Consider the following 23,562-nt stretch of genomic DNA (forward strand, 5'->3'; position numbering starts at 1 on the left):
TAGGGTGAGAGTGTAGCACACAGGTTCGTGTCCCGAGGCAGCATGTGGTGGTCCCCGAGCGCTGGGAAGCGACAAAGCAGCGCTGGGCCCACAAACGTTCTGAGAGGTTTGCTTCTCGTAAGCATCCTAACAGGGTCCCACGTAATGTTGACAGCAATCCAAAAGAGACAAAACATGTGGGTCACCCTAGCTGAATTAACGGGGCAAGACTCCATGTGTCTGAGCCTGGCCACGCCTGGGCACCCATTTCGCACCTGCTTGATTGGGGTCCACTATTTTAACCCGCAAGACTTCCGAGGCATGCCAGACAACAGCTCCCTGATAGGGAACGCCACAAACAGTGGCAATTGTTCAGGGCTGATCGGACTCAAGCCTGCGCAGCAGCGTGCCTGTAGGCAAGCTGCAGTCTTGAAAAGCATCAATGTCGCCATGGGGACACCAGAAGAGTTAGATCTAATGGGTTCCACAAACCAAACTGGGGATGGTTGCATGACATTCGAGCCTCCCACTACCAGTCAATTAAATGTTAATAGGTGCCTTTGGGCCACTGCTGACCCTCTTGCAGACTGGTTTCTGAGAAACTACGAGTCCGAAGCAATTTACTACCGAATCAACCTCACGGGTCAAGCCCCGAAACGCCTCCCCAGTGGTACGTTCTTAATATGCGGGGACCACGCATGGAAAGGGGTTCCAGCCAGCCCACATGGGGGACCGTGCTACTTAGGGAAACTCACCCTGTTCCACCCAAACCTGCATCAACTCTTAAATATCACCCACCGCACTGAAACCAGGGTGCAGTGCTCAGTCCATGAACTCAAATGTGAGAGGACTGAAGAGTCCGTCTTTTGGAGTCATAGTACAGTTTGGCTAGCATCTATGTTCTTATCTGGTGCTTCAGCAGCCAGGGCTCACGCAACATTACACAAACTTGGTTGCTGGGCGAGGGATGAGCTAAACATAACTTCGCAGATGCTTGACGAGCTAAGCGCAGATGTTACTAGTGTTAGGCATGCAGTATTACAAAATAGGGCAGCCATTGATTTTCTACTACTAGCCCATGGCCACGGCTGTGAAGAGTTCCAGGGTATGTGCTGTATGAATCTTTCTGACCACTCTGTCTCAATCCACAAGCACCTCTCTGACCTCCAGAGGGGCCTGCACAACCTTCGGCAGATAGACGACCCTATGGGAGATTGGCTTAAGAGTCTGGGTATCACTGGATGGCTGTGTACCTTGGTAGTAGAAGGCTGCCAATTGCTATTTGTAGTTATATTAGGCTTAATAGTATATGGGTGCATTTTTTCTTGCATTAAAGTGGGGGCTGCGAAAGATCATCGGCCAGGACTGGGTTGCCCAAAAAGAAAACGGGGGATGTGTAGAGGGATTCCTTGTAGAACAGGGGCATATGATACCCCAGGACAGTCTGGGCAACCCAGGGCTGCTAGGGAAGAACCCCTGAAGGGGCCTCAGGCTGCAGACAGGCTTGAAAGACACCTGGCAGCAGGCAGCCTTGAACATCCTTGGCAAAGTTATACACTGGTCAGCTCCCCCACGGATTAGAGGCTGTCTTGTGGGAATAGGGTGTGAATCTTTGTAAAGTAGATATAAGTTGGTGTAAGTAAACAATAAAGTGGAGCACGATGCTCAAATCGTATCGGTGTTCGTATTGTGACTCTGGCCGGCTCCCCTGCACTCGGGACCCCCTCCCCCGCTAAACTCAACAAATTTCCCTGGTATCCACAAAGTTGACTTCCCTATGTAATAGATGGATTTATTTTCACTTAAAACTGAAAAGCCTTTTAAAGACTTAGTGTATCACGCATGATCTTTGTCTAGTCTGAGCTGAACATTCCTGCTGTCTCTTGACTTCAGTGTGTAACTGAAGTTCATATCCAATTAATTTGGCCACATTCCTCCTAGAAACATTTTCCAGACCTGCTCTTTTTTACTTCCCCTCTGTAAGGTTTACTTAAGACTTCTCTTAGATTAAGTTTTGTGACAAGACTCATGACATTCACAATTTAAAACTACCTTGTGGGGATCCTTTTTTAAGGATTGATAATTCATCCAGAAGAGTAAACAATCCTCACATGTGCTAAGTTTGACAAGAAAGTACTGCAGATGAGACACTTCAAATTAATACAAGAGAGATTCAAGGCATTCGTTTTAAAAACACACTCCCCAAAACCCCAGAGCTATGCAGTGCAAGCCTGTGCTGAGGCTGTCTAGGGTTCTGGCTGCTGCATTTTAAATAATTCAAAATTCTCTTTGGGTTATTTTGTGGGTTGTGTTAGTTTGGGGGGGGATTTTCCAAGTGCCATGTTTTCCTATGTATATTCACAGTACATAACTCTTTCAGCTTCACTGTGTATTTCCCACAGATTACAGAAAATAAAAGCTACAGCTGGGACGGTTTAGGACTAAGATTCCTGTGACTACTTGCCACAACAGAAATCTTTGATTTCAGCTTCAATGTGCTCCCCTCCCTCCAGAATTCAACCTTCTCTGATCTGAATTCTCTTCTCTACTTGGACTTAACGAGGTATGGAAGGAGCATCCTCACTTCTGCTCATCACATTCACAGGGGTGAAACCCCCCTGCCCCTGTCAGAGACAGAGACTTCTGGAGCACACCACTGCAGCATCTTCCTGGCTTCACAGGGAAACCACTACCAGCACCTTCAGACAGCTGGTGAATTTTTTTGCTAAGCAGAGATTGATCCACTTGGGCAATATTGAGGACTTCCTTCTAAGGACAATCATTTACAGTACAGTGGGTGAAATATGCATTTTCCAGTGACAGCAAAGTCACTACGGCAGTTATTAGTTTTTCAGTATTGTTCCCTAAAAACTGAAGAAAGACATGTTTGGCCCTTGGAAATGACCAGCTTTTTTTTATAGGAAAAGAGATTTTCCTGTTAAGTTAGACATTAAATACCTCATGTCTCCTGACTCCCACAAATGCCTCCTCACACCCATCATTTCAGGACAGGTTTTTCTTCTCAGGAATACCCTGTAATTAAATGTGAACTTAAAAGTACCAGGCAAGCATCACTGGAAAAGACAGACACTTCTGTCTTGGTGAAGGCAACACATCATGGGTTTTTACAGATATGAGGTGCAGTTTGAGTAATCACATTACTAGGAGAGTTTGTGAGACTGGCCACAGATGCTGCTTTCTATTGTTTTCTCAAGGTGTCAGATCAGCTGGGTGTATGATGGTGCCTTTCTGCACAGAAGCAGAAAAGAGTCATGCTGATGGTAAACTTGCTCATATTTCTGTCTGACACAGCATTTGCTGGCCCACGTTTGCTGGAGCATCTCAACACAGACAGGAATAACAAGTACATCCTTCATTCCAGTGATAAATCTTGACAGCTTAGATATCCTCATCTTGGGCAACCACATCTCTTTACTGCAGCTTCCCTGCAACTTTCCCACTCAAAACCTCAAATGCCTCAATTTTCAAATGAACAACATACGAGCAATCACAGCAGAAGATGCCCAAGCTCTGCAGGAGACCAGCAATGTAACTCTCATCCTTAAAGGCAATGACATTACATACACTGAACCTGGAGCCTTTCAATCCCATTTCTACAGTTTGGACTTGGTGAGCTATGCTGACATCCCTGGGGTCCTGGAGGGGATACAGAACTCCACAGCCATGACACTTTGGCTGGGAACATTTTACGGCGTGGAAAAGGAGCCCTACATAAGCCCAGATGTTTTACAAGGCCTCTGTAGCATCTCTGTCAAGGATCTCTATCTGCAGTTACAGCACTTTAGAAATCTAAATGCTGACACATTTCAGTGCTTAACCAGGCTCCGAAAGCTGGACCTAACCCAAACCCACATCCATGCACTGGCCCCTGGCATCAGTGGCATGAGCTCACTAGAGATGATTCTCAATGCAAACTGCTTTGAGACAGCAACACCAGCTCTGCTGCCTTCCCATCCCTCACCCGCCTCCACATCAAGGGTAACCCACAGGTTCTGCAGCTGGGCTCTGGCTGTTTGGAGAAACTGGCAAAGCTCCAACATCTTGATTTAAGTCAGAGTCACATTGAAAGCTCTGACTGCTGTAGCAAAGCACTGAGAGCTTTGAGCAGACTTTGTTACCTGAATCTGAGCCACAACACACACCTCCATCTCCAGGACGTGCTCATTTGGGACAGTGCTAGCCTAGAGCTGCTGAACTTACCCTTCACTCCCCTCTGTATCAACACATCACAGAACCCTTTCCAAAATCTGCATCTCTTGCAAGTGCTGAATCTTTCGTCCTCCCACATTAATACTAGCATTCAGCATCTCTTTCAAGATTTGAAAAACCTCATGTTCTTGGACCTTAGTCAAAATAACTTTGAGTTGGGAATCATGCCAAAGGACAAATGGTTCCCTATCCAATTTAGAGGTGCTAATATTGTCATCCTGTGAACAGACAGCAATAGGTAACCAAGTATTTCACAACCTCAGGAAGCTACAGCACGTTGATCCAAGTTACAACAAATTTACTGCATTCAGCAGAGATGCATTTTCAAATCTCATGAGCATCTATCTCAGTTGTGCCCATAACATGGGCAGATCCATGTCATACCAGGTGACCAGCTAGTGCCCCCAGATGGCCAGTGTATAATCAATTGATGCTACAGCCTTCTGGACTGCACCTGCTCTAATATTGGTTTAATCACCTGGTACAAGCAAAATCTGGATAAAAAGACCCTGAAGGAACAAGGTGCTCTGAACCCAAATTACTAACTGGGTTCAGCTGGCCACCTTCTCACTCTCCTGTGGGATGAACACATCAGGAATCACTGCCGTTGTCCTGGCTGGTTTATCCTGTAGTGCCACCTTCATTCGGGGTGCTCACTATTTCAAGCAAAATTACCAATGACTGTAAGTCCAGGATGGGGACACAGAAAATACCTACAGCAACTGTATTAAGTTGAAAGATATCTCACTGTTTTTATTTGTGACAAGTATTTTCTTAACTTTTGTAATATTCTCTCTACCTCTCAATTACAACTTCTAGAAAAATAATGAAAAAATTAAGAGTTGAAAAAAAAACTATGACCCGAATCTTGAAAATATTTAAATAACTTACGGAGATATCCCAATTTAACTCAATGGTAGCCCTGTTATACTAGTACTATGGCTAATGCACTCGTAAAGGGAAAATCCAACAGCCAAAATACAGACTTCCTTCTCTTTAAAAAAGAAAACCTAACCACCACCACTTCCAAAAAGGAAACAATAAACCAACCAAACAACCCAACCAAAACTCAACCAAACAAAAAAAAAACCAACAAAAACCCCCAACCAAATTCCACCCTCTATCAAATACCCTTGTAAAGCAATGTTTTTTAAGAGCTGGCAGTAGTGTACCCCACTTTGCTAAAGAGAAAAAAACTACCTGTGAAGAACAGACACATTTACAGTCACATAAGAAACAGCATGTATCACCTCTGTGATTTTTAAAAAATACTTCTTTTAAATACTTTTGATCCTTAGAGAACTTCTGACCACTGAAATTCTGTCTACCCATCTTTCAGCCTGGGGCAGGCCCTGCTCCTGTGCTATTTTCTAGATTCCACAGCAAGTAAAGACAGTATCATCTTTTACTATAAAATTGTAGATTTGGTCAAGAATCTGTGGGTCCAATACTCTGCTTGCTTGCACAGGGCAAAACCCCTCAATGCTGACAGATATGAGCCATTCCTTTTTCAGCCTGGAGTGCCTGTTCCTTTCAGCCACAGCCCAGGTGAGAAAACCAGAGGCTGCAAAGGGGGCAGCACTGTGGACAACCTCATCCCACAGGAGCTCCTGGTGTCAACAGCTACTTCACGCTGCTTCTGGTGTGCATCCCTGGAGTAAAATCAGAGATGATGATCCCTGCTTCAATTGGATATGCAACGGTAGGCAGGAATAAAGACTTATTATTTATGTAACACCGAATTGTCTTCTCTGCCATCACATGTGAATAAACCCAGAGCAAGGCAGAGTATGGGCATTTGACCAAGGATCTAGTGGGAGCTTGTCAGGCCTACTCATCTGCCTTGGATCACCATAAAGTCACTTATGTTTATTTAGCGCTTTAATAACAGGCTTACCCTGATGGATAGACACAACTCTCCTGGTGGTATGACCCTCCTGTCTCCTGGAGCATGCACCACGGGGAAGCTTGCCCAGTACCACTCCCTGCCATGTTAGGCTGGAGCTGTGGTTGCTCTCCGAGATGTGGAAGGCCAACTCTCAACCCTTCCCACACAGGACTCCACATTCAGCTTCAGCTCCTGTCCAAAGCATTTCCTCAACATTTTCCTCTCTAACATGCTGACTAGCTAAACTTTCAAAGATTCCAAGATTCCCGCTGGATCAGAAACTTTTTGCTCATTTCTGACAAGAACCCGGTTTATCCTCTCCAGTAAGAAATACCTCTCATTTGGAAAGCCCCTTTTACCATCTGTTAGCAGACCAGACTCATGCAATGTGTATTTTTGCAGCTTTCATCTGCCTTTACATCATATACGTCACTGCCCTACCCCCCAGCTTCTCCTCCTCCTGCCTTTGTAGCCATGTGCTGCCTAAGGGCAAGCAGGGAGAGATGTTTGACGTTCCTCCTCCAGCTGCCCACAAACACTCCCAGATCTTGCACCCTACAGTGTTGCCTCTCTGTATTGCTGGTCCATGTTCCCTGTTCCTGTGGCTGCTGAAGGCTCCTCCCGATGCCATCGGCAGGCACTGTGCTCCAGCTGCTCAACACTGAAGCTGCATGGGCTGCCTGCCCTTCTGCAAGGGCTCGGCTACAGGAGAGAACTGTCCCCAAGCAAACCACGCTGCCCAAGCTGAGCACACCCTGACTTGTCCTTGGGAGCAAGGCAGGGACATTCCTGAACTCAGCCCAAAGTTCAAGGTGCATTTTCCTCTCACTCTGCAAATCCAATTGGTTAAATGAGCAACCTCCAATATCTTAACAATCCAGGATGATTGCCAGTGTGTGTACCACCTAAGAAAGACTTGCTTCTTCCATCGTTTCACTCTTGAAATTGTGGGTTCAGGAAGGTGTTACACAAATACTGACATCAAAAGGGACCATAACACACTCCACAGACACCAAAAAAACCTGCTGCAAGTATCACAGTAACAGATCCACTATAGTAGTGACTGGAGGGAAAACTGCATGTTAGGCTGAAAGATATTCTGAAATGCCCTTTTATTTGGAGAGAATACCACAGGATTTCACCACCACCAGTTTCTGAAATGCTATCCTGTGTCACGGTGTAGACTCAGGTGTAAACTTCACTTGGTGAAAACTCAAAGATGTTTGAGAAGGTGAAATGTGTTTTGCACACCAAGTATTAAAGCTTTCTTGCAATCCATCCCTTTCCCCCCACACAACTTGTTCTAGGTGACCATACCTGCAAGTGTTCTAATTTTACTCTTTTGATTTTCTTTACAGTGTCATCTCTGCTCTATTTGCCTGCAAAAATGCCATTCATAAGACACTGCAAATCATGCTGAACAGCATACGCTGTATGTTTCAGGATACACAAACCCTAAATACAGGGACTGACTATTCTGAAGGAAATTAATCTCTGGATATAATACACTAAAATGTCCAGATTATGTATTATGATTTTGTTAAGTGCAAAGATTTAGTCTGCTGGGATTACTTAGTAAAGATATACATGGAAAGAGGCAACAGGTTTTTTCTTACAGAATTGTGTACCTAGTCAAGCTCTAATATGATACACTCTTTCAGCTTCCAGTCAGGCCTTTTAGCTCTCATTTTTTCAAATATGGCTATGAAGCCAGCACACAGAGAGAACAAGGGAATTGCCTGAGGTGAATGATGCCTAACAAGATTTAGCTCACACCACCCTAGCTCCTGGACTATGCATTCCTGAAGTCCCAGTAAAACTCAACACCACAACACAGAATTTAGCAGTGTTTACAGAGAGAAGGAACTTGAGCGTATCTTCATTATTTCACAGATCGGTAAGCACTTAGCTTTATTTCACCAGGACAAACAAAAACTCAGAGCCAAGTTCTTCTTTCCTTAACTGCTTAAGCAACGTCTCTCAGCAAGATCCAAGTCAATTTTCGGAGGAGGATTTTACCCTGAACAAGATGGTTAAACGGGCCAATTTCTATGTATCTTGACTTCAAAAAACGCACCCTGATGTCAGTGAAACATCTTTTAAGAACTTTCATTCACTGGTCTTGTCTGCACCTGGATAAACAGCAGGCGAGGTCCCTCACAAACAATCTATACTATACCTCCCTGATCAGACAAAACCAATGGTAATTCTTCTCCCCTACTAGAAGACATCTTTCCCTACCAAATCCCTTGGACATCCTCTTCCCCTTCACACCTGCATTTTTTAGGGCTTGATGTCTACTAAAACACAACTACGCCATTACTGTCTTCTTACTCTGCAGTCATCTCAGCTCCTCCTGATGCTCACAACTTTTTGCCTCTTGAACTATAACCTCTAGCATTGCTTCCTACCCATGGTGGTTGGAACTTCAGGTCCCTTCCAGCCCAAACCATTCTATGATTCCTAAACTCAGTTCATTCAAATACATCCTTGGCAGATATCTGGGAGATTGATCTAGTCAGTTCTAGTCAGCTACTATACTACAGATACAGTCAGTGGAAAGAAAAACTGTTGCTAACCTAAAGCATGCAGTGGGACATGCATCCATACACCCTCCAGTATCCTCCTGTCCTGTGATCTTTTCCTTCTGATCTGCCTGCTGAGCTCTGATCCAAATCAAGCTGGATGTCCCTACAAAGTCTTGCATGCTATGTAAGACTACAATAAGGAGCCTATGGGGGTTTAGCAAACTGAGAGTTCAGTGCTGAAGAAGTGAGCTCACAGTCCCCTTCATACCACAGAAGCATTCCCATCTCAGGTAAGAAGCAAAATGAAGGTGACAGACGATGCCAGATACAACAGTGATAACCCATCTCTCCCAACTTCCTCCTAAACACAAACTCCACATACCACCCCCTTCCTCTGGCCCACAACACTCTGGAGGCTCACTCCGGGCATGCAGGTTTCTATGCCTCCCCTGGCAGAGATGACTGTGCTGTCCACAGCCAGGGACAGCACAGCAGAAGAGGCATGAGACTCAGTCAACCCTCAACTCTTGTAATTTCCTTTGCCTCAGCTGCTGGATCCTGCTCTTCTCTCCTCAACACATCACCCCTCATCAGCACACCAGATTTGCAAGACTATCTGCCTTCTGGTGGGCTGCAGCAAATTGGAAAATTTGGGGGTGAACTGCAGCTTCCCCTCTCCTGTATTTTTCACACAGAGAGAAAAGCAGCAAAAGTGATGCTATAACACTGCTGCACTTAGTTCTGTACAGAGGAAAAATGCAGAGAAAACAATGCAATAATAAAAGGTGAACACGAATTCCCACCTGCTGGGCAGCTCTGCAGTTACAAGCAGGGGAACAGTAAAGAGGTGTGTACTTCAATATATCCTGCTCCTGTAGTAATGCATGATGATACATGTTTTGTAGAAAGTATTTAAATGTCACATTACAGGCTATTGCCCATAGAAGCAGCAGTCAGGCTGTGTCATCCACCACCACACCACACCCATCTATCCAATACAGAGCAGAGGTTCCAGGCATAGCCTGAGATGAGATGCTCAGCCATGCACACCTTCTCTGTCCCCAGACCAAATAGCATTTCCTCATGCAAAACCCTCCACCAGCACATGCCTTAAGGGGTGCACTGAGCTAGCCCCAAAAAACCCCAAAACTGCCAACCTCTGAGTACAGCAGAGATGTGCCTTACATTACAGCACTGAAAGCAGTCCAAGAAAAAATGCTAACACAACAGTTTCATGCTAATTTTTATTTCAATGTTATGCAACTGCATAAGTATAAATAATCATGTTCAATATATAACAATTATGACATCCATAAGGAGTTTCTCAGAGAAAATAAGACTGCAAACACTTTATTGCACAGACCCTAACAATTTTTTTTTAAATTTTTTTTTGTAAGCTGAGAAATCTACTGCAGGAAGTCTACAAAAGAACACATCAGATCTACAATCACATTAAGACTGACCAAGAAGAACACAGGCAGGAGGATCTCTAACAGCTCACTGATAAGGTAAACACCAACAAACAGGTACTACATAAACACAAGCTTATGCACTGTTACACTTCCAAAATGCAAAGAACTTATTTGTCAGAAGGGATAATACAAAATATTCATAAAGGTATACTGTAAACAAAAGCTAGATGTGTTTTAAAGGAAACAGAGGATAGTCGAAAAAATGCAGAGACTGTAAACTAGGAAGTATCTCCCAGACAGAAATGTTATTTTGAAGTGCATTAGCATTCATTTGTATTAACTGCCAAAGCACAGATGAACTGTAAATGTCGAGACCATTTTATTTTTAAAACTTCTCAAAAATTATTATCCACTGCTTACTAGCTCCTTTCTGAATGCATCAAAGGCAGTATGAATGTACTAGTGCCACATGAAAAATCAGGAGTTGTTTGTGATATTGGCTTTTCCTTACAGGTTTGCTGTAATTCAACTCAATCAGTGTAATAAAGTTTTCAGCAGAGGGAAATTAATTCTGCACACTGTCTGTTGTCACACAAGTCTCCAAGTCAAGATTACACTGTGCTTTTATGAAAAATTTTCTAGCTTTTGAGACAGAAAAACAAACCATAAGCATTGGTGAAAAAGGTAGGGGCCTAGCTCTACTGTGGTTACAGAAAACAGAAATAAGCAGAACGACCATTCTATTGATCCCCAATTATTAAAACCCATGCGCCTGCAAGGGTATTTCGTAGTGCTTCTGTACATGTTTCAAATTTTACCTTTCATCCCTCAAAACAAGCTAAATACACCACACAAAAATGATCAAAGTCTACATGTTCCACAGTATATAAAATTTAAATAAGGCTTAGCAAAAGTAAAAAGACAGTAACATTCTAGCACCAAATAGCTCCAACAAGTTCCTTTGTTAAAAAATGCTTCTTTTGTAATTACAGTATTGAACTTTTTTTTGCATACAAATAAAAAGATTATGTTATGAAATGTATGGAGCTACTCAATGCATTTCAAAATGAATATGAAACCCAGGATTACCTGCTAAAAACAGCAAGTTAAGTCTACAACATAAGGCCCCAGCTAGGTATTAAAATGAGTCAGATAGCCTAAACTTTTTTGAAGATACGATACTGAAGTGTTTTTTTCCTTTTTACCTTATTTGTCATAAAGTAGAAAAGAGCTACCAGCTGTATGACACTAGTTAAATAGACCGATATGCCGTAATATGTATTCTCTAAATGTATTAAGAAGAGGGATGAACATACTAGTACTACAAGTCATGTGCTTATACTTGTGCCTCACGCTGTAAGGGCCCGAATTTAAAAAAGCTCAAGGAACTCCAGAGGATTGCAGCAAAAACTAAGCACATGGCATGTGCTTCAGAATTTCAGCCTTGTCTGAGGTTAAAGTCACAGAATACACTCCCAAGAGACAGGACAAGAACCATCATTTCACCAGAGAACACGGCTCTTGCTGGTATGCCCTGATAATTAAGTGGTTTTCCCATAGCCTTAAGGACATCTATTCTAATCAGACTTCGCGCAGTAGGGAGATGCAGTTATGTCTTGTGTTAGATCTGGTGAAGCAGTCAGCCAAGTACAGTACTATCAAAATCAGATTATTAAAAAGACATGTAAAAACTCACAATAGGTCATCATATTATTCTGTACTAGTATTTTTTAGCCTCTACCTAGGATTTTTAGTAAGTAAAAATGTGGCCTGTTTTTTTTTTTCCAGTCAGACCAGTGCTTGTGCATGTCCATGCCAGGTCTGAATTTTAATAATTTGGTTTCATATTCGAGTATGGCAAATACGTGGCAAAGCAACTATCTTAAAAAGGGAAAGAGTAAACAACGCAACCAGCAGCAAAGTATATATGCTACATTCAAACCCCAAACACATTGCTAAGTATTTACAGAAGAAATATTTTCAACAGCTCTTGGCTGTAAAGGTATTTTTGTACAAATACTATATGGTAACAGTTTTACCGGTTACAATTGGAAAGGCATTTTGAAAAAAAGTCCTCTCTTTACATATCCCCTTGTATTGTTTCTTCAGTGACATGAAAGCTTTGCCGCACAAAGACACGACACAGTGCTGGTTTAAAGGCAGTACAACATTTTGAAATTGTTTCAGCTAGTGTTGAATTCACACTTGCCAGGTCTTAGAGTTAACACATTTTTTTGTGAGCACTGCTCCGTGAAACTTCCTTTCCTCGACGCTGCCGAGCTGAGTCTTTGTCATCTGAAAGTGCGTTAGGGCGGTCAGGTGTGGCTGCTGACCTAGATACATCTTTACCTACATTCTGTTTTCTTGAAGCAGACTGCTGAGTCAGAACAGCGTCTTTTCCCTTTACATCCACAGTGTTAACGAAAAGAGGCTTTTCTTGATTTCCAGGCTTCCCCCCAAGGTTTGAAGCAGGGTGGTGGGCTTCTGCTACAATAGTGGCACTGTGCAAGGCCATCAGTGAAACACTCTTAGTCATTTCTGCCTTACTGCTCCCTGTGGAAGAGGTGCTTCTCTTATTTAGTTCCTTGCAAGTTGCAGGAAGCTCTGATGAGCCTGGTTTAACCTTTGCTGAAGATGCATCACTTTTGGCTGAAGATAAAACAGATACCTCCTGTCTACATTCAGAGAAAGTGGATGAACAAGTCAGTGGCTTTCCTGGTGTTGCAGCCACACGACAAGAACTTTGCCCACTGGCAGTTGGCAGATGTTTTATTGCAGTCTGCTTGTTTGCATCCTCTGGCTGTTTCTGATTAACTTGTCCTTTCCCTTTTATATCTTGACATGTTTTGCTACTTGCGGTCGGTTTTTCTGCTCCCTTCCCTCTGACATCACAGTTTGTGAGACAAAGGGTAGGCTCCACTTTCCCACTGTCAAGCTGAACATAAAGTGCGTCAGTGCATATTTTTCCTTCAGGTCTTTTGTCTGCAGAGATCATCTCATTACTAGGACTTCTGTCTGCCTCTTTGTTAAGCAAGAGACAGTCTTTCACAGTGGAAAACTTTGGAGCAGTGGTTTGTTTTTCACTGAAGCGAAGTTGCTTTTGATCAGTAGATTCCCCCAAGCCCACTGCATCTTGCCTCTGCATTTGCTTAGAACTCTGTGGGCCTGCTGGTAGTGGGCCCACAGCAGAGGATTTGGGTTTAGTGTCAGGGGCTGTGCTGCTCATTTGGAGGGTGGTGACTGAGCCATGATCCAAATTCACAGGCCTTTCAGCCTGCACATGTTCATTGTTTGTTCTTCTTGAAGAGCCTGGAACAGGAGAAAAGTAATCTAGGACACTTTTACTGGCATGCTTTCCGTCCTTTCGGGAGCTGGTAGACAAATGAGTAACAGTTTCTTTTTCTTTTATGGTTGGAGTACATGGTTTTTGTGACAATGTCTGTTTATCCACGGACTTAGCCTTGGAAGAACTTGTATCAGAGGCTGGCCTGGGTCTATTACTGATGCTTTCCACACAGGTGGCAGCAGGCTTCACATGTTCTTGAACCCCCACATGAACTTCTGCAGTGCTGTGTCTGCTTACTGTGTCTTTCACAGCAGGGGAGTCTGAAGCACTAAGCTGCTGCCGAGGAACTTGGCTGGCCTGCTCTCTCTCAGTAGTTTGAAGTTTTGTATCAGTTAGTGATTTCTGATCTTTCTTTCCCGTATCTTTAGCACTGTCCTTCTGCACAGAGGAAACCGGTGCAGACTTCTCAGTTTTATGATCACAATCTCTTGGGGGTTGCACGGGCCATTTGGATGGAAAAGCTTCACTCTTTGCCTCTGTGACAACTTTCTTAGACTCAGCTTTCTGCTTGGTTATGTCCCTTTCCACAAAACTTTTAGAAACACCGCTGTCATCTTTGCCTAGCTGTTTCAGTGATTCCCTACCATCCTTAGATTGTGCCTTGGGGCCAGCTGACAGCATTTTTCCTTGCATCTGAGGTGGAATGGCAAAATCAGCACAATTTTTTTCACTGCTCTTGGAGCAGGCTGTTATCAGGACGTCTGAGACAGACACCTTCAGAGATGACTCCCGGATCACTTCCACCTTTGCAGGGATAGGCTCACAACCTTTCTGGGCTACTGGCTGTTTGACAGGCAACTCTTTTTGTATTTGTTTCTCTTTTCCTACAACTTTTTCAGGAGTGCTTTGGCCAGCGGAAGGCTTGGAATATGTTTGAGTAGTTTTAACACTCTGACTTTGAGTAACACAAGACTTTGCCTCCACTGAATTGTCCTTTTGTTTTGAAGGGGAAGTATCTTTCTTCTGAACAGCTTCAATAACAGAAATACTGCCTTTAGTAGCTGGACTAGAAACCTTTCTCTCTGTCACTGCTTCTGCAGCCACAGAGATGAGTGGCGGATTTGGAGAACTCTTGCCTACTTGTAGAACCTGAGGGTCTGCTATGTTGACTTTGCCAGATTTTGGGTAGCTTAATAACTGCTCTTTCTGAGAGACCATTTCTACCTTCCCACCACTCCCTTGTGGCACTGGGGGTTTAGGAGATCCCCCATCACTGCTGGTGCTCTGTGCTTCTGGCAGCACACACAAAGGCAGTTCAGTCTTCGAAGCCTGTGGCCCAGAAAGTAACGCAATGTCTAGTGTGCCTTCTATAGGCTTCAGACAGGAAACAGACCTCCCATCAAGTTTATATTCTGATGGACTTTTTCTGACAGGAGACTCAGTGGAAATAAGGGCTGATTTTTCCACACTCATGTCTGTTCGGCCACTCAGGGTCTTGAGAGGAACAAAAGAAACTGAGTTAATCTGAGCAGCATGTGCATTGCCAAGAAATGCTCTACTATCTGCAGCTGCAGTGGAGTCCTGCTGTATGTTTACGGGTCTGCCTGCACTAAGTTGAAGGCATTCGTGAACATTAGACATCATCTTAGGTTTTAGGACTGGACAGACACTGTCATCTTTTTCGTCAATAGACATTTTCTTTCTGAGATAATCAATATTTGCAAGTTTACCATCTAATCTTTCAAATTTGACAAATTCTTTTGTTGGTACAATTTTATCTGTGTTTTCTCCCTTTCCATTTAGCATCCTGTCAGAGGACTGAGGTAGCACATCTTGCAGGGTACATGAAGGGGAAACTCTTTTGAAATCATAAGAAATATGACTGAGTTCATTAGGGGGAGGGCCATGACACAACATCTGTACATCTAAAGCAACACCATCATTTGATCTCAAGTTTGCATTTTTTTGAAGGGTGTCTTTGAGTATGCCACCAGCTGACTGGGTCTCCACAGTAACAATTTTCGTTTCAAACTGGTTTGATCTTTCTAAAACCTTCTGGAATGCTTTTTTGTCTCTTTCTTCCAATCTTAAGGTATTGGGATTTTCTGTTTCACTGCTAGGTTCATGTATAGCAGCATTCGCTTTTTCAGCAAAATCTTGCTTTTTCATAACTACCTTGACCTTCAGCTTCTCTCTGTCTAGCTCATCAATGGATTCTTGTCTACCTAATTTTCGGGAGATGGGTCTTTTCAAGCAGCCCTGCTCTGCAGGCCTGACTCGTGTGAGCGATGGCACATCACATACATTCTCCTCCAAGCTCTGAAGAGTTACTTCTCTTTGAGACAGTTCTCTATTCACTTCTTCCTGGGTCACTTCCAGACTGTGTTTTCGTGAACATAGGTGTTTTTTATCACTGCCATAAGAGGGTGCAAGTTTCTCTTCAGACTGGACTCTCTTTAACAGTGGAGATCTTGGTGGCTCAGCACTCTTTGGCCTGACAATATGCCTTACAATAGTTGGAGGTGAGTGCATTTTGCTAGGAAAAGACTGAGCTATTTTTGTATTTCCAATTGAATGTCCCAGCAATGGTGATGGAGACCGCTGAGGAGATGTTGGCTGGGGTGTCGGAGAAGGTGTCCGTGCTAGAGGAGAGAGGGGAATGCTGCCAGCAGATTTGCGTCTTCCTGATCTGTATCTTTGCCCACCAAGCTTTGGACCCAAGCCATGAAGAGTGCTGGGTCTTATGTGTCCTGAACCAGCTGGAGAATTGGGAGCACTTGAACTAGGGGAGCTACTTTGGGAAGAGTTAGTACCTACGAAAAGAACAAAAACCCCAAGCAAACAAACGTGAGATTAGCAAGACTTTTTCAATTTGTCTAAATGTTCAGTGAGAAACAGAACAAAAGCCCTATGCTGTCTCCCACCACAATGTTTCAAAATATGGAACGTTTTAAGTGCAAAAGGTTACAGGCTGCAAAACCTGCACCATTCCAATTACATTTGCTGTTTCTCCCATTCTCTCTCTTCCGTCATCCCCTTTAAGTTCTCTCTTGCTCCTACTTAAATAGAATAACTAATGCTTTCTGACACTTCAAAGCAACGATCAAGGCTTTCCAGATAATTTACCTTTGCCACAGGATTGTACAACAGCAGTCAAGTCTAGTACCCACTACAATTGTGACAGAAGTAAAAGAGGAAAAAGGAGCAGGGTTTTAGAAGTCAGAAAGATGTGTATTTCAGTACTCGGCTAATCTTTTCAGCAGTAAACCTGCATTCATAAGTGCCATGATAGTTCCATTATGCAGCAACTTTTACCTCAGTTTCACTCTTTTATCATGTGGCCTCTTCTAGGCAAAATTCTCTCTTTTGCTGCAAATTGGGACTGTTTATTACTCAACTTACAGCCACTGGACTGAGATTTAAACACTCGGACAAACTTTACAGACAACTGCTTTTTAGGTGCTTCTGTATCATAAAAACACTTTTTGTTTTGCATCAGGAATCTGTTTCCCTATTCCAGACAGAAAACAGCTGTTCTGTGATTACGCTTGTCAGAGCTGACTGTTCTTAGCAGAGTGTTATCAGATCTGTGCGGGCTCACAAAAAGTAGAGTACCCTTCAAGTCCTTTTCCTCTGCCCTTCACTGCTTCACACTCACCTGATGGAAAATCAGGAGTGGAACGGTAGCTTGGGGTAGGAGATCTAGGAGACAAGCTGTGGGTTGGAGACCCAGGCAAGCTCTCCCCTGAAGAAAGTGATCGGTTCAGGCACGAAAAACTTCTGCTTGTATGAAGAAGAGGAGAGGGTTGCTTTGCCAGCTTTTTAAAGAGAGATCTTCTCCTTGTGTGAGAAAAGCACAGCATTAATCATAAGTTAAAATGCACAGAAGATACTACTACCACAGGCAAAACTCTTGCAAGTTGATATTATGAGAATAGTAAATCAATCTTTTCATGAAAGCAAACTACACTGCACATCACGAAGTTTAGAAAACATTCTGATTTGTTAGCAGGTGTGATAGACACTGTAGCTAATTTTATTCACACTAAAATTACTCACTGTATTTCAGAAGAACAATTACCTCCTTATGAGTATAAATCTTTATTTTCTTAATTTAGCAACCCATCAAAACTGAAGAAGTATCTATAAAGTACTAGCAACATATTTACAAATGAACTTATCAAATCATATTTATCATAACTTATCATATCATATTTACATGAACTTATCAAATTAGAAGTGCTCATAAGCATAAGCAGTCAGAAGTTTAATTAACAAGTGCAAAAAGATATAGTTAAGCCAAATTAAGGTGCAACCTCAGTTATTCACTATTTTTAGAGGTTATTTTAGCAGATTTAGTTTAGGCAAAACAAGGTCTGGAAGGCCACAGAATCCCAGAAAAGAAGGCAGAAATACAGAAGATGGGAGAAAACTGTATTAACTTCCTATTTTAAATTTATTGCTATGTATACACACACACACACACAAACAAGGAAATGCCTTGACTATGAAAGCAAAGGATTATTTACCTCTCTAAACTCTCTTTCTTCTTGGTCTTCTTACTGCGCCTAACCATTCGGCTCCTGTAGCTGTTTCGCCTGGCAGGTCCTGTCTTGATGGAAGTGTTTTCAAAAGGAGTTGTCATTACTGAGACTTTGTTGCCACTCTGCCAAAATGAAGGAAGATGCATTAAGTGTGCGTAATGCAAGTAACACAAGACGACTTTGCCTTAAACTGAATCTACACCATTAAAGCAAACACAATGAGAAAGAACTCCAAAATAAGAGGTGTTTCTGCAGGGAACCCTATGCAGACATTCCCAGGCATGGTAAGTAAATAAGGATTGGGAAGTTCTCAAACTCTGCCTTATTTCCTAACTTCCTCCATTCAAGCTCCAGGACAAGGAGTAATTCCAGTAATTGTAGCTAGGCAGGAGGACACCAAGAATTAACAGCAAATTTCAGGATAAAAGCATCTACAGAAACACCTGATTTTCCCATAAAGAACAGCTGTAACTGCACAGTGGTCCATCCACATCTCAGGACATCAACTGTTACAATGATGAAACAGAGGAGAAAAATGGAATCTTTGTTGCCAATCCCAAAACATCTTTTTAACTTGTTCAAAAGGGTTAACAAGTATAATTAACGTAAGTTCTTTAGCACTGATTGCACAAAGATGACTCAATAAAATAAACAGGTATTTCCTGCTGATTTTATGTTTTAAAAATCAATACCTCCTGCTCAGCACTGTATACCACTACAGTGAACTTCCTTTCAAAGAAGCTGCAATAGCCCAAATTAATTTATGATACAGCCCAACAAATTAAGCTATTGGATAAACAATAATATCTTGTTTTGAGTTCACTCTTGTAAGTAGTGAGCAGGGTTGTCATGTTTGTCTTTTTCTGACCTAGAAAAGGAGTGCACAGCTGACTGCCTTAAGTCACAGAATTTTCTCTTACGTGTTTCTTGAAAACTTGGAGAACTTGGAAGTTCCTCCTGATTTCAGAGAAAGAAAATAAAGACTTAAGAAAAAGCATATTTTGTGTCTTTCTTAAGCTTTTATATGCTTAAGAAAGAAATGCTTTTTATATTTCCCAATTACCTCACTGCTTGCCAGTGCTCTTTTTTGACTTCTTTTATAACTGACTACTCACTCTGACAAGCAGAGCTCTGCACGTAACACCATAAATTGTTAATAATACAGGAAGTAAATATACTGCTGTCTAAAGTAATTCTGACCTACATTAGCTACATTAAAAAGATTACATGAAAAATGACATATGATGAGCGACAGAGAAAACAAAAGTTGGGGGTTTTTTGTTTGTTTTCAAGGAAAAACATTAATTTTCTAATAGGACAGACTTCAGAAAACTCCACAAGCAAAATATGTAACAGATTATTCATAAAAGTCCAGCTGCAGGATGAGAATTTCATTAATCAAAGAAGTTCTGTCAGACATGCCTGGCTATACATGAGACAAAAACCTTTTGGACTCTAATATGAAAGGCAAGCTCCTGTACAGTAGGCAAAGAAATATTTCACATTCTTTTTTACTTTTCCTCACTGATTTCACTTTTAATGAAGAAAAATGAGAAGTATCATCATCGTCAAAAGCCAGGATTATCTGATGAAGATGTAGGCATTAGAGAAGGTGCTGGAAAATGTCAATTTTCTTGAGACACAGAGACATCTCTTTGTGTCACTGCCTCGAATCTACTTCAGCTATCTCTGCATCAGTACCAGTTTATGGCAGAGAAACTAAAATCATAGCAGGATAGATGAAAGTCACTGGCCCTTCTCCGTATCTGTGGCAATAGCAGCTTAGAGTTTGTACTTCTAACAACAATAAAATCTAGTAACTAATCTCAAGAAACAAACATAACCCCACCATCATTGGTGAAAACAGCAATCACTTTTGTATCCCAACTGTCCAAGAGTTACCTTTAACAACAATTCAATTACTTCTGTATGAACAAGACCATGCACTGGCTCTCCATTGATATGAGTAATCAGGTCTCCAGCTTTTAAACCTGCTTGGTAAGCTGCACCTCCTTCTTCCACATTCTGAAAAAGACAGAGGAAGAGAATATACACAAAATAAACTCCAAATCAGTTGGCAATGAAGAAACTTACAGATAGTAAGTTACATAAAGGAAGGAAAGAAGCAAAATATGTCCAGCTCTTTCACCATCCTCTACTTACTCAAACCTTATATTTAGGTGGGGCCTGGAATGGTTTCAAAGCTCACTGAAACACCGCTGGTTGCTACTGGTAGTAAGATAGCTCAGTAAAACAGGGAGTTTTCATGCATGATAAGAAGGAGTGGTTCACGACCCACTGCAAAATTTCAGAACTGAGTGAAGATTTTTAGCATCTGACAATGAGAAACACTAATGTAATTAAGGTAATGGTCACATGCAGTACTCTAATCACAATAAAAATTAACTCTACCATATGCTTAAGGATTGCTTCCGTTTGGCTCAAATTCACCAGGCTTCCCATTAGAGGGGTTGGTGCAGCACAAAAGTGACAAAGGACCAAAACAAACTGAACTGAAAAGTATTTTGAAGGTGATTTAAATAATTTATTATATTTTTAATGAGGTTTTTAAGTCATGCAGACACTACTGAAGCCTACATTGCTAACAGAGCTAAACAACAAACCTACAATACTTTGAAAAAACCCCCAAGGTTTTACTGCAAGGTACCATTTTTTCCCTTCCTTTCACTGGTGTGCTGTAACGCCAGTGGCAAGAAATCTTTTTTTTTTAAATTTATTCCATTACCCACCAAATGTACCCAATTTTCCAGATTCAATGTTCTTGATGGATTAATAGGTCTAAACAGTAAACAATACGAATATAAAATGAGTAACACACTACATTAGCACTACTACTTCAGAATCTACAATACATATTTAAAGCATTGTCCAAAACTTAAAGTCTTTTGATAAATTTGTAATAATTTTTTAGGGTAGTTGAAATAATTTATATACACACACTATTTATGTATGTGTAATTTATAAAATATATAAAATCGTAAGTTTTATCAACATAAATGATGAAATAAATGCATATATATGTATGTAAGTATATAATTATTTTACAATTAAGGAGGCTGACAACCAAAGAAATGCAAAAGCTGCTGTCTTTTCCTTTAGCCCCTCTCCCACTGTGTAGCGCAGAGAGGATGAAAAACACATGATTTATTCAAGACAGTCAATCTTCTTCCTGTGCCATACAAACTTCAAAGGTATTCCAAACGATCTGCACATTTCTACACAACAGAAAGTCAGTGCTTGAGATCAGCTTACTTGTGTCTAGTAAAATACTGCTGACTTTCATGAATCCCTTAATTGATACAGTTTAATAAACTCCACCTATTTTTCAACAACTTCTGTTTACAGTCTCCTAGATTTGCAGATCCTGGCCCCAATCAAAGAAGGTCTGCACCAACCCTTTGGTTTTCTAAGCCACAGTACTCTGAACTCGAGACACTATTTTTCAAAACTGACAAACTTGCCAAAAGTCAAAGTGAAGTTGCAGAAGTTCAACATCACATGTAGGTAATGCTTCTACCAAAGATGGCTTGTTGTCGTCCCTACAGGCAACACTGCTCTTGAAACTGCTTAGCATATCATTGTAATTTACACAGTAACTGTCAACAGAGAGATACCACGGGTACAAAAAAGCAAATCCATCATTACAGTACTCTTTGGCCATGTATCAGCAAGAAAACATGTATTATCTTACCCAAACAATGTGGTGCACAGTGTAGATATCGCTGTCACCCACGTAAACCCTGATTGCTCGGATGGTGAAGCCGTACTTTTTTCCTGAACTGTGAATTACAATCGGCTGATGAGGACTTGCAGCAGCAATTGATGAATCACGACTGGGAGATGAATCTCGGGATGATGACAGGTCAGATGATAGGGAATGAGGAGACATAGGACTTCCCAAAGGAGAGACACCAAACACATCTGGAAAAAAAAATCTGCCTATTAGAGTACATTCTGAGCACACACAAATTTTGTTTAGCTTGATGATATCTTGGTTCTAAAACATATCATTGTCTTTGTATAAACAACTTCTCCTCCTCCTCCTCCCCTGGTGTGCATACTAGTGAATAAGAAGTTCAACAACCAGATATTAGAACTTAATTCTTTTCCCTGGAGTGTAAACTGTTTTGTTTAATGCAAGGTTTAATTTGTTAGATATAAACTGCTTTTCCTTGTGCACAGGAAACACACTCATTGCTAACTTTTCAAGAATAATTCTCAGCCTTTACGTAACAAACACTGATGAAAAGAAAATTAGAGTAGGGGAGTAGGGTAGCAGATGTTATTATGAGTACACCCAAAAATCACTGCCCAAGACATCCAGCAGTGCTTAATAAATTCCTAGCTGTTTTCTTGGTTTCATTTATACATAGAAACAGATAAAGACTACTGCAATTAAATTACAATATCTACTTGGTACCTAGGGCAGTAACTCAATGTTTGTACCAAGGCTGCATTGCTACATTCTGCTACATCACGTAAGACAACAAGAGTTTCTTGCAACAATACCAATTCCAACTTCATTTTATTTTATTGTTTTGAATGCACTATGTGCTCATGCTTCTGCAAATGTGAATACAATTGCAGCAGTTTGGACTTCAGTTCTGAACGCCAAGAAAGCAAAGTACCAATCCTTCATGTGAAAACACTCAGTATTACTGTTACACATCCATTTACTTACAGCATTATTTCTAGCTCCAAATTTTGAGCACTTGATACAAGTCAGTGTAGTACAAGTAGGAGCCTACATGCTATTTCTATTTTGTGACACTGCTGTCCTGTTTATCAGCTTTTCTTATGGGGGATGAGAGGGAACTAGCCATGTGCTGCTTTAACAAACATCTGTTTTTGTGAGCTAGTTTAATCTGCAACCCTACTGTCAGATGGACCAAGGATTGAAGTCGCATCCTGCTGTGCATGCACAAGGTCAAACAAAGTAGTCACCACCATGTTACATTTTTGCCTGTCATAGAAGGGCCCTCAGCTGTAGTGTGAGCACTATAACTTGCTGACAAGATTGCACCATCTAGTCATGCAAGAGAAACAAAAGAGAGTGACACAGAATCTATTCTGGACTATACTAAATCTTGCCTTTGAGTCATAAGCCCTTCATAACATTGCATAAATCATTAACATTTCAACTGAAAGTATTTACCTCCTGGGATCATGAGGGACAAAGCACTTGCAGAAAGGGACTTTGTGACTTTTCCAGAGATCTTCTTTTTCTCTGTGCTTTCCAATCGCTGTCGAGCCATGTGAGATGCAACTTCACCAGCTGGCTTTGAGGAGTTATCTGTACTGTCCACACTCTCACTTCTTCCATTTACTTGATCCAAGTGTTCTGAGAAACTGCCAACTGTACAAAGAAGGGATAAAGACAATGAGGGAAAACTGAATATCCTTTTGCTAATGGACCAGAGAAAAAAATAAATTACTCTTAAGTGTAACTGGTTAAGTGTAAGAAGAGGATCACATGGTCTGAGTTATCACTGCAACTGCTGTGTTAATGCCAGCACCACTACATGGGCCCTGGGGGATATTAAGCAAGACTTGGGATACAGCACAATCAGTGTCAAGGTTTTAGACAAGGTAAGGAGATGGATGACCCTGAGGAAAATTTTTTCTCTCCAGAAACAGAAAGGACGGAGGGGGAGGAAAATGTGGACTACACGGG

The 23,562-nt window shown here is 41.7% G+C and overlaps 2 protein-coding genes across 10 annotated transcripts in view; one reads left to right on the top strand and one right to left on the bottom strand.

Moving 5' to 3' along the window:
- The first annotated feature begins 174 nt into the window (after positions 1-174).
- Positions 175-4,608, top strand: CD180 (CD180 molecule). The gene is given in 7 exon segments (XM_039566934.1): positions 175-649; positions 2,434-2,542; positions 3,195-3,226; positions 3,229-3,322; positions 3,324-3,922; positions 3,925-4,382; positions 4,384-4,608. Coding segments are annotated over 7 exon segments (1,992 nt in total).
- A 5,243-nt stretch (positions 4,609-9,851) lies between these two features.
- The window catches only part of MAST4 (microtubule associated serine/threonine kinase family member 4), a 286,598-nt gene continuing 272,887 nt past the window's right edge, over positions 9,852-23,562 (bottom strand). For all 9 annotated transcript variants that reach the window (XM_039566713.1, XM_039566712.1, XM_039566711.1 and 6 more), the window contains 6 exons: positions 23,044-23,244; positions 21,580-21,809; positions 19,770-19,892; positions 17,853-17,989; positions 16,982-17,163; positions 9,852-16,136 (listed from right to left, as the gene is read on the bottom strand). In XM_039566713.1, coding sequence (XP_039422647.1) covers positions 12,259-16,136; positions 16,982-17,163; positions 17,853-17,989; positions 19,770-19,892; positions 21,580-21,809; positions 23,044-23,244 — 4,751 coding nt within the window. In that variant the 3' untranslated portion in view covers positions 9,852-12,258. The remainder of the gene's footprint in view (positions 16,137-16,981; positions 17,164-17,852; positions 17,990-19,769; positions 19,893-21,579; positions 21,810-23,043; positions 23,245-23,562) is intronic.

Source organism: Corvus cornix, chromosome Z (assembly GCF_000738735.6).
Source record: "Corvus cornix cornix isolate S_Up_H32 chromosome Z, ASM73873v5, whole genome shotgun sequence".
Classification (NCBI taxonomy): Eukaryota; Metazoa; Chordata; class Aves; order Passeriformes; family Corvidae; genus Corvus; species Corvus cornix.